The sequence below is a fragment of the Mesocricetus auratus genome, unplaced genomic scaffold (genome assembly GCF_017639785.1).
Source record: "Mesocricetus auratus isolate SY011 unplaced genomic scaffold, BCM_Maur_2.0 Super-Scaffold_6723, whole genome shotgun sequence".
NCBI classification, from domain to species: domain Eukaryota; kingdom Metazoa; phylum Chordata; class Mammalia; order Rodentia; family Cricetidae; genus Mesocricetus; species Mesocricetus auratus.
Window position 1 is genome coordinate 50741 of NW_024429183.1, and position 16994 is coordinate 67734.

Sequence of the window (16994 nt, forward strand, 5' to 3'; positions counted from 1 at the left end):
CTACTCTCCTTGTCAACCCAAGTTTTCGGGGAAAGCTCTCTTGGGACATTAGAATCAGTTTAGTCCTCCAGGGATGAATGTTACATTGGTAGCATTTTCATTCTTTCATTTCAAATAATTTCCTTTGATTCTGCAAACCTCCATCTGTCACCAAGAGAGGATAACCACAAACAGTATCTTCTATAACTGGTGGGACAATGGCTGTCCTGCAGTGACTTAGCAGTAATTCTGCTTGGGCTAGAGGAAAGTGATCACAAGGCTATCATAGCTCCTTAGAAAACATTGCTCCAATTAAAGCCCGGGGAAGCTGTGGGTCCTTGTTTAGATTTCCTTTTCTGAGACTTGGAGAGATGCCTTGATCACAGATCAAACTGTAGGGAGAGAAAGAAAGTCTCTGTTGTTGTCCTTGTGCCCTTGGCCTACAGGTCTAGCAAAAAGTATTTAAATAGTGGAGGGTGGAGGGAGGGAGGGAAGGAGGGGGAGAGAGAGAGAAAGAGGAAGAGAGAGGGGGGAGAGAGAGGGAGAGAGAGGAAGAGAGAGGGAGGGAGGGAGAGAGAGAGAGAGAGAAAGAGAGAGAGACAGAGAGACAGAGAGAGAGAGAGAGAGAGAGAGAGATTTTGGTGTATTTGAGTTTTGCTGGTACTGCAGATAGAAGCCAGGGCCTCAAGCACTGCAGGAGAGCAGGCATTTAACTCATGTCTGTTCCATAGGCTTTCTGGCTAGCAATGCATTAGGCTCACCAAAGTCCCTACAAGTAGTTTGGTCCAAAGAGATGCTAGCATAATGGAATTTTGTAACTGCAAACATGACTTCAGTGCTGGCTGACTGAGAGATGGGTCTCACAGTCCTCACTTCCTGAGTCCCACAACAAGTTCTTGGACCTTCTAAGCTGCAGTGTTATTTGTGAATAAAGGTGTTGGTGGTCTGACTCACGAGGTTATTGTTACCAGATAACCAGGTAACATTTGGAGAGTTCCTGGAATAATGGCATAAGCATAAGTGGTCAATAAAAATTACTCATTATTCTAAACAATTCTCTAACAACCAGGTTTTCTTTCTTCCTATTCGTTTTAAATTGGATGGAGGTGGCTTTAAGCTCTTCTGAGCTACTTCAGTTTCTCCCATGTTTTACACACCAGGGAAATTCTAGCAGTAAACTATTCCTCAGAGAAACACCGAATAAGAAAAAGCAGAAGCTTGGTGAGGAAGTGGGCTCCGAGACATATACTTGTGGGGCTGGAGAGATGGCTCTGTGGTTAAGAGCACTCACTGACTGGTCTTCCAGAGGACCTAGCTTCGATTCCCAGCACCCACATGGTGGCACAAAACTGCCTGGATCGCCAGTTAGCCTTCTTCTGGTCTCTTCAGGTGCCAGGCACACACGTGATACAGACAAGCATGCAAGAAAAACACAAATGCACATTAAATAAATTACTTTAAAAAATGCATGTACAGAATATCTTATTTAAAACAGATGAGTAAAGATTGCTTAGAAGGCCATCTGTCCTGTAATAGTTTGTTTTCTGTTGCTGTTATAAACAACACGACCAAAAGCAATCTGGGAAGGAAAAGATTTATTTCATCTTACAGGTTCTATAGTCCATCACCAAGGGAAGGACAAAATAGGAGATCAAGGCAGGAACCCAGAGGTAGGAACTTGAGCAGAGGCCATGGAGGAACATGATTCCTACATTGCTGTCCAAGCTTCCTCAACTTGCTTTCGCATACACCCTAGGACCACCTAAGGGAGGCACCACCCACAGTGGACTGAACACTCCAACACAATCATTAGCCAAAGAAATGCCATTGGGCATACATATCCACAAGCCAACTTGATGCAGGCACTTCCTCAGCTGAGTTTCCCTCTTCCCAGATGACTCTAGTTTGTGTAAATTGACAAAACTAACTGGTGCACAAATGTAACTATTTGGTCTAAACATCCTATCTTAATTCTGTTTCACACACTTTCCCAGAATTTCCGCCATGAACCTTTATTACTTCCTTTTGTTTTTATATATGAGTACTAAATTCATTTATTTTTGTCTACAATAAATGGAATAAAAATGCCACCTGGTTTAATCTGTTAGCAAAACAAAAGTATTAGTGTGTAATTTATGCACACTAGATTATTTTCTTTCTCTAGAAGTTACTCTGAAGGGAACTTAATCATCGGAAGACTTAATCTGGAAAAAAAAATCTCAAATTGTAATAGGGAAAAGTCACAATTAGGGCTGCAGTTAGAGCGTGCATGCTATACCAGTGCTCACACATATTACGTGTATACTCTTATGATCCAGAACTTTTTAGGTTTAGGGCTTCATAAATGCTATGACATAGGGGTGTGGGAGCAGAGGAGGGAGAGGAAACTGGGATTGACATGTGAAGCAAGCTATTTAAAATTAAAATAATAAAATAAATAAATAAAAATAAATAAACAAAAATACTATGACATAGTCTTTTCCTATTGCATTACTATCTTGTTAGGTAAAAATAAGAAAAACTATTCTTACAAATTACACTTATCTGTTTATGTGTATGTCAGGTGAGGGCAGGAACATAAGTAACACAGTGCAAATGGGGATATCAGAGGAAAACCCACGAGAGGCTGTTCTCCTTCACCCTATGAGTTCTGGGTTCTAACTCAGGCTCTCGAGCTGCACCGTTACCACCTGAGCCATGTTGCTGACCCAAAAGCTTTTATTTAAAAGGAGAAAATAGTGAAGTCACTATGGAGACCATCTGCATCTGTGTGCGGGGCATGGTCCAGCCAGGTACCCTGATGTGAGGGAAAAGACATCCTAAGCATCACAATGGGATGAGACAAATGGGTGGCTGCTGCTTTTCCATAACGTCTTATTGTATTGAGCAGTTGGTATTTTCATATCCTCAGGGAGGATTTCTGTCCACCCTGCTTGCTGGGTCTTGTTCTTTTCATCCATAGTCCCACTCTTGTGAAAACCAAAGCTGGTCTGGTGTCCCTTGTCTCTAAGACACACACACTAATCCTTGGCCATGCTCAACTGCTCTCACAAGCGATGGCTGCCAACCTTACCACCTTTGCGGAAGCCTACTATTCAGACATTTGGGTTTATGGCACACTTTAGATCCTTGACCTATGCCCCAAGGATTTAAGTTCCCTGCAAGGACATGAGGCCAGATGTGATGGGTGCGGTAGATACCATCTTCTATCATCTTAGAGTATAAACTATGGCTTCCTTTCCCTACCCGCCTAGTCCAGATGGCCTGCTTTGCTTTAATTGGGCAGAACAATTTAAGTGTTTCTCTTTCATTCTCCCTGCTTCCTACATTCCCCAGTTTCCTCTCTTTCATGTTTTCCATTTTAATTTAGAGAAATGTCTACTATGCGATTTTCATATTACTTAATTTGAAAAATAGTCACACGCTTAATTTTCCTTCATTTTGTTTACATGGCAGTGGCACAAGTACTCTTTCAGGAAAACACTTAAAACATTTCCAACTTGAGGATTCATTCATTAAATTTGAACAATGTATCACAGAAGAGTAAGAGCTGGCCATACTTTTGTCACTTTCTGGGCCTACAGATGTTATTTGAGGAATATACCTCCAAACTATGATGCTTCTAAATGGCATTCGTGAAAGTTGAAAGGCCCCCTGACTACTGAGCTCCAGGCTTAGATAACCTGAATTGCTGTGCAACTGTGTTTTCTGTGTGACTGTTTCTTTGCTTAACACTCATCCAGACTGAGGCTAGCCCTACCTTAAGCTTTGAGTTTTATGGCATTCAAGATTTTCCTAAGTGCCCAACTCTTTTCTTCTTTCCTTTTCTTTTTTGGTTTAAAACATGCTCTTTTGGCTGGTCCAATAAGCAGTTCCTGCCAACCAATTGCTTTTATGGTAATTGACAACATAGTTGATTTTTTGGAGCCTTTGAATCCAAAGAGGCATTTTAGCTGAGACTTTGGGGAGGCTGCGCCAAGCTATTTGCAGGGTGAGATACCACTGATCAAATGTCAGTGGCAGACCCTGTTCTGCGCATGTTCATATGTTCCTCCAAGGAGCCTGCAGCACGTCTGTAACCTGGGTCCCTGTTCTCTTCTGACTTTCTGCATCTTTACTTCTCCTGGTACTCCTACCAGAAGGGAGCCCATAAGACCAGCTGTCATGGGTGGATGAAAGTGACCTGAGCATCATGACTACCAGTGATGGGGGACAACATCCCCAAGATTCCTTAAGTACTGACTGTGGACTGAAAGGACAACTAGTTCAACTGGAAAAGAGGACAAAGAAAAGGCAAGAAGGAAGTGACAGCATTTAGTGGCACCATCCAGTGTTAGCTGTGGATTATAAGCTTGCTGGGCTGTCCTCAGATGGTGTCAGTCTCTAAAATAGCTGCGATGTCCCCAGACTCCATCTCAGCAAAATAAATAGAAGTTCCCAAACTGGCAGATCTTTAGAGTTCTTGCTTTCCAGAGAATGCACAAATGTTCCCAAGAAGAAAGAGGTTGTTTGCGAACTTCCTTCTGTGGGTCATCTGGGAACTAGACTCATCATTCCTGGAGGGGGGTCTAAATCGAATACCCTACTCACACTAGGAAGCCCCAGTAATACCCAAACAAAAGTCCTGCCCCTTTAACACCAGTCTATGTTTTAAACTCAAGACACCCTAGATGCAGAAAAGCTTCCAAGTGATGACAGTCAGCTTTTGCAACTGGTCTGAATTTTTCAAGAGTGCACTTTGGGACAGTTTTAGCCATGATAGAAACACAAGCTGTCTCCCAGCTGTTACAGCTTATACAGTTCTGCCCCTGACTTCGGAACCAGTGCTACCTTATGACACAAACTGTACCCAAATGCCTTAAAAAAGGTGTAAAGTTCACTTTTGGAATTCATGCACCAGATGGCATTGTAAGACTTGTTTAAAAAAATAGGGGCTACTGAGATGGCTCATTGGATAAAAGCATTTGTCATGCAAGCAGAAGGATGTGAGTTCAAATCCTCAAGACTCATGTAAAAGCTGGGCACATAGTAGGGACATCTGTAATACCTGTGCTCCCACAGGGAGAAAGGAGGTAGAAACAGAAGAAACCTTGGAAACTGGAGGAACCAGCTAGTCAGGTATGCAGGACAGTGAGCAAATGACTCTACTTAGAACAAGGCAGAGCCAACACCAATGGTGCCCAGTGACCTCTCCCTGTGTCCTATGCAGCATGAGCACACACATTCACACCCACAAATGTGCACATGTGTACAGTCATTGTACACACACAGAGAGAGAGAGAGAGAGAGAGAGAGAGAGAGAGAGAGAGAGAGAGAGAGATTTGTGAAACTAATTAGAATGCCCAAGCAAGGCTTTGAGCATGGGTTTTTACACATCAGAGATATTTTTATAGGCACAAACCTGTAAAACACATTCCTTTCTAAGTAAGCAGAATTTCATAATTTCCCAGTGGCTTGACTTTAGGGAGTCAGCCACAGTGGATGCCAGCAACATCTAGCCACTCTGGGGGTGCAGAACATAAGGCTTCCTCCTCATCTGGAGGAACCCCGTGTCCCTCTGCATGCAGGCAATATCATTTCAGGACTCTGCATCACATTACATGTCTAACAGAAGCTTCAAGCTCCCTGCTTGTCTGCAGTCACCACCCTCAGCTGACCTGTCACGTAGGAAACCACATTCTGGCCCCATCACTCGTGGGAACTAGTTAGGCTATGAACCGGAGCATCAGAACCTGGTCTTTTCTTATTTCCCTGAGGTCTGCACTTCATGGAACTTATTCTGCTTTTGACAAAGCTTTCCATTGACTAAGCATCCCATAACCTATTGCTTCACTTTTGGCGACATTTGTGGGAAAAATTGAGCAAAGACCAAAATATTAATTTTCTATTTCTCTCTGTCTCTGTCTCTCCTCTCCTTTCTCCTGTCTCCCACCTCTCTGCTCTTTTCTCTCTCAGTGTAAAATGTCCAATGTCACTGACTTTCCCATTCGAATACCTTGACTCATTCTCTGTTTTAGTGGCATCTTGTGCCTGTCATTAGCGAGTGGAAACATGTACTAGAGACATACGACTCCATAGTCACTAGAGCTGAAGACCTCAGAATGGGAACAGGGACTCTGAGAGGGCTCGGTGACTGGAGGCACCTGCCATCTTACCTGACAAACAGGCTTCGACCCTGGGACTCACATGGTGGAAGGAAAGGACAAAATTCTGTCCTCTGACCTGAACATATGATGTGGCTCACACATACACCCCATTAATACATAAATACCATCTTTGAAAAAATGTTAAAGCAGCACGGAAGAGGCGGTTACCAGAAGATTCTTGGACTGCATTGTAGTAGCTATGTTGCTGTTCTTTCCGCTGAGCCTTCCTGGGCTCTGACTCTTAAGAGCTCTGAATTGGGCGTAAAATTGCACTGCCTAGCAAACCTTGCTCACAACAGAGAAAAAAGCCTTGGGAAATCGTGAATAGGAAGAAGAGGCGAAGGGAAGGACTGAAGCCAAGAAAGGACTGGTTTGCAGAGGTCATCGGAAGAGGAGGACTTGGAGCACACTGTGCATTTTGTGCTTTCTTTCTGTCCTTTGAGGCTCCCTTCACCAGATGCCGGCTATTCTCTTCTGTTGGTACAGACATAGGTGGTGGTGGTGGCAGTAGCAGCCATGGTGGTGACCAAGGTTTATCCACTACCTAGACTCAGAGTCTGCTGAGCTCACGGGGAGACCCTACCCCACTCCCACTCCTGGCCTGCACATTGTATCCCCTAATGATTCAGCGTCTGTGTCCCCAGGCCATGTTCCTGTAGTCAAAGGAATGAATCAACACCCAGAGCCCATCTCCATCTTTCCTTGTGTTTTCATGGTGTTAGAAAAGATTAGGGATCTGAGACAGGGGAGCAAATACGCACCATGGGTAAAGGTGCGCACACATAAGCCATTCCCGTCATTTCTTGTAACAGCAGGGCCAGTAGTTCTGGAGACTGGACTCTGGCTTCTTCTAATGTGCCAGGGGCATCATGTTACTGTCAACATTGTTGACTATCCAGACATGTCAGTCTCATCTCTCTCCTCAAGCCTGAGTCCCAGAAAATTGCAGAATATTAAGGGGGGGGGCTGTCTCACCAGCTTCTAGGAAACTCCTTATTCTGTTGTTGAAGAAAATAAATCACCCTTATGGGGCACGGGAATGTGCTGATAGTTGCTAATAGGTGAGAAATGAGCAAGAGTGTTGACTGGCCCAGTACAGCCAGTACACGTTCTGCACAGCCCTTCTCTGAAGGCTCAGCTTCCTTCAGCAAATTAATATTTCTCTCCTTAATAACTTCTGGGATCGTGTTTTAAAAATTAATGTCAACCGTATTTCCGGATGAAATTTTATCCTTGGCAATTAATGAAGATGTCCTGAGATTAAACAGGACTGGAGGGATAGCTCAGTGTTCAAGAGCAGTTTCTGCTCTTGCAGGGGACCTGCTTTTTGTTCCCAGCACCCACAGCTGGTGACTCACAACTGCCTGTAACTCCAGCTGGTGGAGGGGGAATCTAATGCCCTCTTCTGGCCACCAAGGGCAACTGCACATATTCTCTCTCTCTCTCTCTCTCTCTCTCTCCTTCCCTCCCTCCCTCTCTTTTCCTCCATCTTCCCCTTCCCCCACTCTCTCTCTCTCTCTCACACACACACACACTGAGAAAGATAAAAAGAGCTAAAAAAATACTATAAATCTTAAAAGAAAAAGCCCAAGAGACAAGTGACTAAATTTGTGCTTCTCCTTACAGACACTCTGGACATTGGATCGAATAAAGGTGACAGGTGAGCAAAACCGGCTTCATTTGCCATTGGTGCTTTGCTATAATGTTGTCTCCAGTGCTCAGCACAGTGGGTTTGATCCTTTCCCTTCTCTTTTGCACACATGCAGTGCAGCTAACAGAAGGGGCCCAAGCAAGGATGACACGTACTGGAAAGAGATCAATGCAGCCATGGCCTTAACAAACCTCGCCCAGGGGAAGGACGAAGTGCAGGGGACAACCAGTTGCATCATCCAGAAGTCTTCCCACATAGCAGAAGTGAAGACAGTCAAGCTGCCTCTGCCACAACGCTTCTAGCTTCTAGCGTGGCCAGGGGTCGCTGAGCATGTCAGTGTTTTGCTTTGTTTTTTACCTAAATCCTCATCCTAAGAGCCAAAGCAGGGGTGAAGAGGACTCCCATCCAAACCTCCTAAGTTCAGCTATCCTAAATATATCAGTTGCTTCTATAAAAAGACACATAAATTATAAAAATCATTTTAATCAGAAATATTAACTTATTTTATGTTACAGAAACTATGCATAAAGCATTTGCATTACCATTACAGTAAGTGCCTTGCTTCCCTGAGATAAGCTCCAACGTGGGCACAGTGGAGAGCTGTGCCTCAAACAGCCGATGCCGACACTTGCTAGACCGCATCATTCCAAACTGGTGCAGGACCGAAGCCAGAATCGCTGAAAGCCCTTGAAATAAATTCAGTCATTCACACGTTAAAACTTGGAAATCTGTTCAGCCCAGATGAAGTGCTTTTGCGCCCCACCCCCTTCCCAGTAATGCCTATGGGACTGGAAATTGTTCTTTGTACTTTCCAGGGTAACAGTGAGAATTTTATGTGTGGGTTTTGTTTGTGTATCTGATATGTTAGCAGCTGCCAAAATAGAAGGTGCAGCCTGTATGTGATGTTAACGGCTCACGTGATGTATATGTTTAAGAAAGGACACTTCCAAACCAGTATTTACAGCACACTGTAATCACAAATTATTTTCCCGAGCACTGTGGAAAACATCCCAATGCCCTTTACAACTAATTTGGATTTTTCTTTTTCTGAAGTTTTGCAAAGAGCCTTATTATATAAATCACTGATTTTTTTCCTGTGTAAACTAAACCTATAGTTTAGTTTTAAGACCTAATCTTGTTTGCATTGGAGTTCAGTGTTCCTTTGTGAAGGAAGCTGGCTTCCATACAGAGTAACTAAAAGCTTTTATTTGGTTCATTTCAAGTCACAATTCTGATGGGCAATTTGTATTGCAATGAGAACAAGAAAATGAAGGGAAAATATCTGTATGTGGATATACATATACGTGCAGAAAATTGATTTTTTAAATTTAAAACATATGGGAAACAAAACATGAACAGTCTCTGGTTTGTGCCAAGTAGAACATTCAAGTAAAAATTAAGTGAACTCTTACATTGAAAGAAAGAACATTTTGTTTCTAAATGACACTGCCACTGAGTGAGAATAATCACTATCAAGGAAGAAGTGTCTCTTTCATCTAACAATAACATCCTACCCAGCTTGGAAAGACTTGAAACCTAAAGAAATTGGAGACGCCGAGTAAGACAAAGCAAATGTTTAATGGCAAAGTGAAACGACTGGGCTATTTTGGGATGGGATTTTTTTTTCTGGGTATGTAATCTATTTTGTAATTTTTTTTAGACTGGAAAGCATTTTTGCAAGTGTGAATGCCATCCAATAGTGCAGCATGTGCTGACATTTTTCTTTATTTTACAAAATGCTTTTAAAAGCCAAAGGTTGCTCTGGTTGCTGAGTGGACATGGCTGTCTTGACGGCCATCGTAGGACACTTTTTCATGTATCATAGCATTGTGGGGTGGGGGTTATCTAGTGTAATGAAGATAATTTGATATGGAAATATTTTGTATGTATATTTTTACTTTGTTTTCTTAAGTGCGGTCTTCAGTGACAGGAAGCCCAGGGTGAGACTTGCACATGATGACTGTGTGAATAGATGGGGTATTGGGTTCTTCTGTTACACCCTCGATACTTTGAAATCCAGGGTGCGAAGTGGAGATCACCACAGCTCTGCCCAGATGTGAGCGTAGCAGCAAAAACAAGGACGAATACTTCACTCTTTTTCATACTATTATAAGTTATTCTGGTATTAAATATTTTAATAAAAGTGTTTTTGTTTTACCATGTTGCAATTACATAAATGAATGCTGGTTGTATTTTATTGAAATTGTCATGTTCTGTTTTTTCCATCTTTTGGGGGAAAAAACAGTGAATTTGTTCTGTATTAGAAATGCAAAACTATCCACATGCAATGAAATGCATGCAATTAGAAATGCAATGACAGGACACTATCCACATGCTTTCTTTAAAGTACCAAAGTTCAGAGTCCAGCCTGTGCACACATCAAAACCTTATCATTAGCATATCCTGAGCAATGTCTCCAACTACAATTACTTTTAATTTATTATTTTTCTTTCATTGCTTTTGTCAAAATTGTCTGGAACTCAGAGTCCCCTTGCCCCTCAAAAGCACCTTAAACAACGCCAAGCCAGCAGCAGATAGGCTAAGACATAATTTATACTGAAGAAAGAGAGAGATCCACCCTCTTTTTATTTTACAATTGTATTTTAATAAAATTAATAACTGTCCGGAGTTCTTGACAGATATGAAATAAAAGTTCATTTCTAGACTTCAGTGATCATATGGGTTTCGTTTGCCTTTGGAAGCTGCCCAGAGAGACGGAGCGGTAGGCAGGAGCAGCTCACATGTGGGTCATGGCATGGAGAGTGCTATAGTTGGATCAAGTTTGAATTCTATCACTTGAGGCCACCAACCCACCTGCTAAGACCCAAGGACAAGAGCACAACACGGACTGTTTAAATTCTGGACTGAACTAAATTCTTTCTTTCCATAGATAATACAATAAGCATTCTTTTTCCATATTTGTTCATTCATGGCCTTAAAAACTTTTTATTGGCATACAAAATAAAGGGTTTTGTCATGACATTTTCATACTTATGCATTTTTATACTTTGATCATACAGTGGCCCTGTCCATTACCAGTGTGTTCTATACAGTAGAGAAGTTTGGCTGAGAAGCCAGGCAGGTCTGTATTTGGAGTGTCAGCTCTGCCCCCCCCGCCCCGTGACTGCAAGATCCAGACTCAGTCTTTGGGTTTTTATATGCAAAGCTTGAGGAAGGAGCTAACCCTTGTAGGGTTTGTGAGAAACTGAAATAGTAGATAATGTAAGAATTTGGGCATTATGCTGGCCAACCTACAGCTGGCATTATTCCTAACAGATGACCCAGCAAGATGGGTCAGTGGGTAAGGACTGTGCTACCATGCCTGTCAAAATTTTGCTCTCCAGAACCCACATGGTAGAAGGATAAAACTAACTCCCGTAAGTTGTTTTCTGATCTCCACACTCATGAAGTGGAATAAACAAATGTGAAAAAATGTGAAAATGCCTACTACAGTGACTGACACATAGCAGCTCAGTAAGTGGGAAATATTGTCACATGACGTAATTTGTCCGTGTGATGTTTGTAAAGATGGAAGTGTAGGTGGGATAGGAGACACAAGCCTGGAAAGACTCCCGACTTGAAAGGCTGCAGTGGCCATGGTACCAGAGTTAGAGCGCTGAAGGCAACCCACTCATCGCCATCACTTTGAATGCTACACCTACGCGGGAAGTGGAGCAAAGGAGAGGAAAGGCAAACACACCAGTCAAAGACAGTGTGTTTAGTGGTACCCTTCACTCGGGTGACAAGGACTGCTTTTCCTTCGGTTCCCCTCCACACGGCTCAAGATGACTAAACTCAACCTGCTGCCTATGCTCTAAATAACCGTGTTTAGCACACGCTGCCACTGGCCACAGTCCTCTCTTTAAATCCATCCAGCTAAGTGGCATAGCAAGCAGAGACTCATAAACAGAGTCTGTGCTGGTCACCAAGACATCAGGTGACATGCTCTGCAAACTGCACAGAAGTCTGTATAGCACCGTGATTACAAGTGTGTGCCACAGGACCCCCATGGGACTGCTTCACAGAGAAACCCTGTCCTGAAAAAAGAATCAGGAAAAAAAAAAGAAACAAATAGAGGGTAGGACTTTGAAAACAAATGCTAGCCCACAGTTAATTTCTGCAAATTTGGCCTGTAACACATCTAGTATGGTTATTCTGCTTTGGGTTTAATTTTAATTGATGTGTAATAGTTATTCAGATTATTAGTAGAGTGTGATAGCTATACATTTATGTGTAGTAGAATAATCAAGTCAGGGCAATTAGCATATCCCTCCAAAGTCTTATTTCTTTGTGGCAAACATTCCAAGTCCTCTCCTCTAGATATTTTTAAGTATTTAAGTATTTTGAGGTTTACAGTAAGTACATTATTACCAACTAGTGGGGGCTCTAGAGCATATTCTTACTCTATCTTTGAACCCTACCTCTATTATCTCTCTGCTCCCCCCATACCCGCAATGCTACAATAATCATTATAAAGACATTTAGTTTTGTTTGGTCTTTTTATTCTTGGGAGGGTCTACCACCTAGCTCCCAAATAAATACACTGAGACATGTTCTAACTAACGAATGTCTGGCCTTAGCTTGGCTTGTTTCTAGCCGGCTTTTCTAACTCAAATTATCCTACTTCTCTTTAACTACATTTTTCCTCTGGGCTTTTTACCTTTCTTTATTCTATATATCTCTTTTTCCTCTTTACTCCATGGCTGGCTGTGTAGCTAGATGACTCACCCCTGGTGTCCTCCTCTCCTTCTCCTTTTCCCAATCCTCACTCTTCTTCTTGAGCCTAGATTTCTCTTATTTATTCTGTGCCCACCAGTCCTGCCTATTCTCTCTCCTGCCTCGCTATTTGCCTTTCAGTTCTTTATTAGACCAATCAGGTGTTTTAGGCAGGCAAAATAACACAGCTTTACAGAGTTAAACAAATGCAGCATAAAAGAATACAACATGCCTTTACATCATTGAACAACGATTCCACCGCATAAATGAATGTAACACATTTTAAACTAATATTCCACAACAAAGCAAACATGGGCACATGTTTGTCTTCAATATGCTGTTTTCATTTCATTCAGATGTGTATCCAGAGGTCATATTGGATAGTTATTCTGAAGTACTAAGATAATCTATTTTGTTTGAGGGGAATGCCATACTGATTTTCATAACTATCCTAACAAACCTTCCAGCAATATGGATGGGTTACCTTTCTTTCACATGCTTGCCATCACTCGCTATCTTACGTCTCCTACGATGGCAGTCTCTACTGGGTTGAGGTGATGTCTCCCAGGGCATCCCCTAGTAATTGATGATGTCAAAGTTTTCTTTCCACTCTTACGCATTTTTTTAAGAAATGTCTATGTTGCTAAAATTCCTTCCCTGGAGAAGATATGAACATCTACTCCCTCCTCCTAAGGTCCTAACAACAAACCAAAGTACAGTTCTACCACCATTCACTCTGGTAACCAATGGGTTTATTGGACTTACCTAGAGAGGATGGGTGAGGGTTGACTGATCACCCCAAAGCAGCTGCACTGGAAGGTGTCTTCACCCAGCAGGGGTGATGGCCTCCCCATACCTCACAGATGGAGCCTGTTTTCTCTTATTCTTCCCCCATCTTTTATTCTAGCCTCTCATCCACACCCAATGGTCATATACAAGTACAGCACAATTTCATCAAAATGTCTTGTGGGGACTGGGGATGTGAGCAGCCAGTGATTCTCCCAGTCCCCTCCTTCTAGAAACAAATGTCAATAGCTTGTGTTTTCCTTTTATGGAGTGGAGTCCCTGTATTCTATACCGCCTGTACATCAACATCTGGTTAGGTGCAGTCTGCATGAATCTTCAAATCTATAGATTTGAATCTCCTCCTGTTAATCAGTTGCCATAGGGATGACTGTTTTAGTTTTATGTAACCTCATTTTTCTACTGATTTTGTCTGAAAAACACCTCTACCTATCCCAGTGTCTTAAAGTATTTCTTCTACTAGTCCTATGGTTTGAGATCTTATGCTCAATTTTTAAAACTGCTTTTAGTTGGTTTTTATATATTGTCACGTGGTGAATACACAGACTTCTTTTTTCCTATGTTTTTAGTGTATATGGTGCTTCATCCAATTTTTCCATGTCCATGTTTATCTTTCCATCATTATATGTAGATTTCATTTCATAAGTGGATAAGATTTTAGTTTTGGATCTGTTATAATTTGTTTACCAAATACCCATTGGTAGATTTGGGGGTTATTATTTGATACTCAGAGTTTTACTCCACATTGAGAGAAAGAGTTCACACCAAAACATACATCAATATCCTTCTTTTCTCCATCAAGAAAACATTCCTTTGCCAAAAAAAATTCAGAAAAACTCAGCACCCTTGAGACATCTTGTTTACACTGAGCAAGGCTGTCATAACACTGGCTATGTGGACAGCCTAGTGTTTCTACATCTCCAAGTAACTAGGTATCTCTGAATTAGATACTCAGAAACTGAACTAATGGACTAGAGGGTAGATGCATTGAGTTTCTTGAGAATTTATGCCAAGTTATCATTTTAAAATCCTATCTATTTGTATTTCCAGTGATAAGGTGTTCCTGATTTTCTTCTGGTCAGAACATTGAAAGGAATAGACTTTCCCAGATTTGACCGTGCAGTAGGTCAGTGTTTTGTCTTCATTTGTATTTTTGAAGATGGGTGTCCCTAAATAAAGTTATTGGCATTTCTTTTTGTGAACTGTTTGTTCATATTTTTCATTTTGCCTTTAATTTTCCATTTGTGACATATATGTGTGTGTATGTGCATACACATACATGTACATATACACATACATCAGTACCTTGTCTGAAATGAATAGGAATGTTTTCTATTGTTTTAAGTTTTAAACTTTGAATGGCATCACATACACATCCGGTTTGTACAGAGTGGCAGCACACAGCTGCTCTTAGCATTCAGAGCACAAACCACAGAGCTGAGAAAGAACCAAGGCAGCCCTAGGACAGCCCTATCTTGCTCGCTGACACTGCAGCCTTGGACTTGACAGTCATGTGGCCCCTGTGCAACCATCTGTGACATACAGATCATAGTAGGAGCTGTTGCTTCTCATGAGGGGAGTGCCGGCACATGCGACCATCTGAATGTAAAACGTCCCCACAGGCTTGTGCATTGAAACTCTTGCTCCCAGTTAGTTGCATTGTTTCAGGAGAGTGGAGCCTTGGGATTCAGAATCTAACTTTGTTTTGCTTTGGAACTTGCTGGTAACTACTTGCTGGTAATCTCTGTAACTACGGGTTTGGAGCTATCCAGTGGAGTCTCGTGGGCTCAACCAATGGGTGCACACCCAAAGATGTTCACTGTCCTTCCCTGCCAGAGTCCATCAGGTGTCAGTAGTTCACAGGGCCTTCTCTGAGAGAGAGAGTGAAACTCCCCCTGCAGGCTGGGCAAGCCTCCCAGGCAACACTGAGGTACTCAAGTGAAAGACGGGATCCCGCCTCTCAGCCGATGTCTCTCTCGGTGCAGCCAACTGGCACCAGCGTCTTCGGAACACCTTGTTAGTTTCTCCTTCTCAGGCCTGTTTGACTCCTGGGCCATCATAAGAGAAAGCGAAGGTTTTAGCCCTGCTTCTCTTTTTGTTTTATGCTATAAAATTAGCCTCCCCGGGGACTAATTCCCTTCTTCTGTGGTATGCTGTGACATAAGTTCAGGACGCTCGTTTCACTAGTAGAGTGATACTTGGTCTCTGTGCCTCCCAGAACCACCTAGTCAGGAGCAGCGACACCCACAGTGGCTCTCTCAATGGAGGGCCCGGCTTCCTAGATGACCCCAGCTTGTGTCAAGTCGACGGAAAGCAACCAATATAGGACTTGTAGGGGTATCAAGCAGAGATAAGAGTAACTGTGAATTCCCATCTTCTACAGAGGTCTCAGGAAAATTATGTTATTATTTTTCTTTATTGTCCCCTCACTTCATGGTCAATAGTTTCCTCTCATTCTTATAGTCTTCTTTTGTGCCTTTGGTGGATTTCTACTACTTTCTAATGATCTGCCAAGTTTCAAATTTATGTAGCCCAACAGTATTCACATTCTCTCGTAATGACCTCCTCCTTCACAGAGCTTAGGGTTTGACTGCTAGAGAGCAGGAATACTCCCAGGTCAATAAAGATGGAGTAGTGGTGGAGATCTGATAACCTCTATTTCATGTTCACCTTCTCACAGGCAGTTAAAGCTTAAATGTGCACTATAAAATCTCTTCAACAACAAGCCCAGCCGTTAATCACTAAAGCCTTAGCGACCTCTGCCTTTTGGATCTCCTAACTCCCCAAAGGACTGTCAATTTAACCATAACTACCTAACAACCGCCAAGTTAGACTTTACGAGCTGCTGTTGAGAGTTCAGCTATTTAAGGCTGATTTTAAAAATTATTGGCATTTGCTTGATCACTGGTGCTGTAAATAACCATGAATCAGGAGACTTTATTTCCCTTTAAAGAATGGGCAAAGATTACCAGGTCATCTTTCTCCACGTGGTTAGCCAACTCATTGCTCATCCTTCCAAGTTTGCCCAAGCCAAACAGGTAAAACAAAGTCAGCTCTCAAGAGGGGTACAGGATTTCTAGGAAAGAAAGCCTGAAGGCAGGAGGTCAGAGGAGGTCATCGGATCTCCTGGAGCTGGAGTCCCAGACAGTTATAAGCTGCTCAAATGGCCCCTTAATACCTCTGGGAGTTATAGGAAAGGTAGCTGAACATGAAGAGCAGCAAGTATTCTTAAGCACAAAGCCATCTCAGCCTCTCCAAGCTCCATTCCTGCTTCCCCTATGCTAGATTGTTTCTTTTGTAGGCATACCTAGCAGTCAACAATTTTTGCCCCCAGCAGTTTCATCTTCCTACTTTGAATACCTTTGAAACAACTCAGACTGTGTGATAAGGTATACACCAAGCCACGGAGGCTTTCTCAAGACCTTGGGGTTAGTTAGTTGCAGGGCTCCTTGCAGAGTAAGCAGGAGGTCTCCATTGTTCTCAGAGCCTGTTTCCCTCATGAAGTATAATGACAAAAATAGGGGCAAACATCCTAAAATTCACACAGAAGCACAAAAGACCCTGGGTAGCTAACGCAGTCCTGAGCAAAAAGAACAATGATGAAGGGATCACCCTATCGAGATACATTACAGAACTATAATTGTAAAAACAGCACGGGACTGACACAAAACACACAGGTAAATCAATGGAACAGAACA

At 42.4% G+C, this 16994-nt stretch overlaps 1 protein-coding gene across 1 annotated transcript in view; it reads left to right on the top strand.

Moving 5' to 3' along the window:
- The window catches only part of LOC110339687 (homeobox protein Mohawk), a gene marked incomplete at its 5' end in the record, with an annotated part of 56983 nt that extends 47050 nt beyond the window's left edge, over window positions 1-9933 (top strand). The window contains 2 exon segments of the mRNA XM_040735013.1: window positions 7752-7785; window positions 7892-9933. Of these exon segments, the coding sequence (XP_040590947.1) occupies window positions 7752-7785; window positions 7892-8078 (221 nt within the window).
- Between the last annotated feature and the right edge of the window lie 7061 nt (window positions 9934-16994).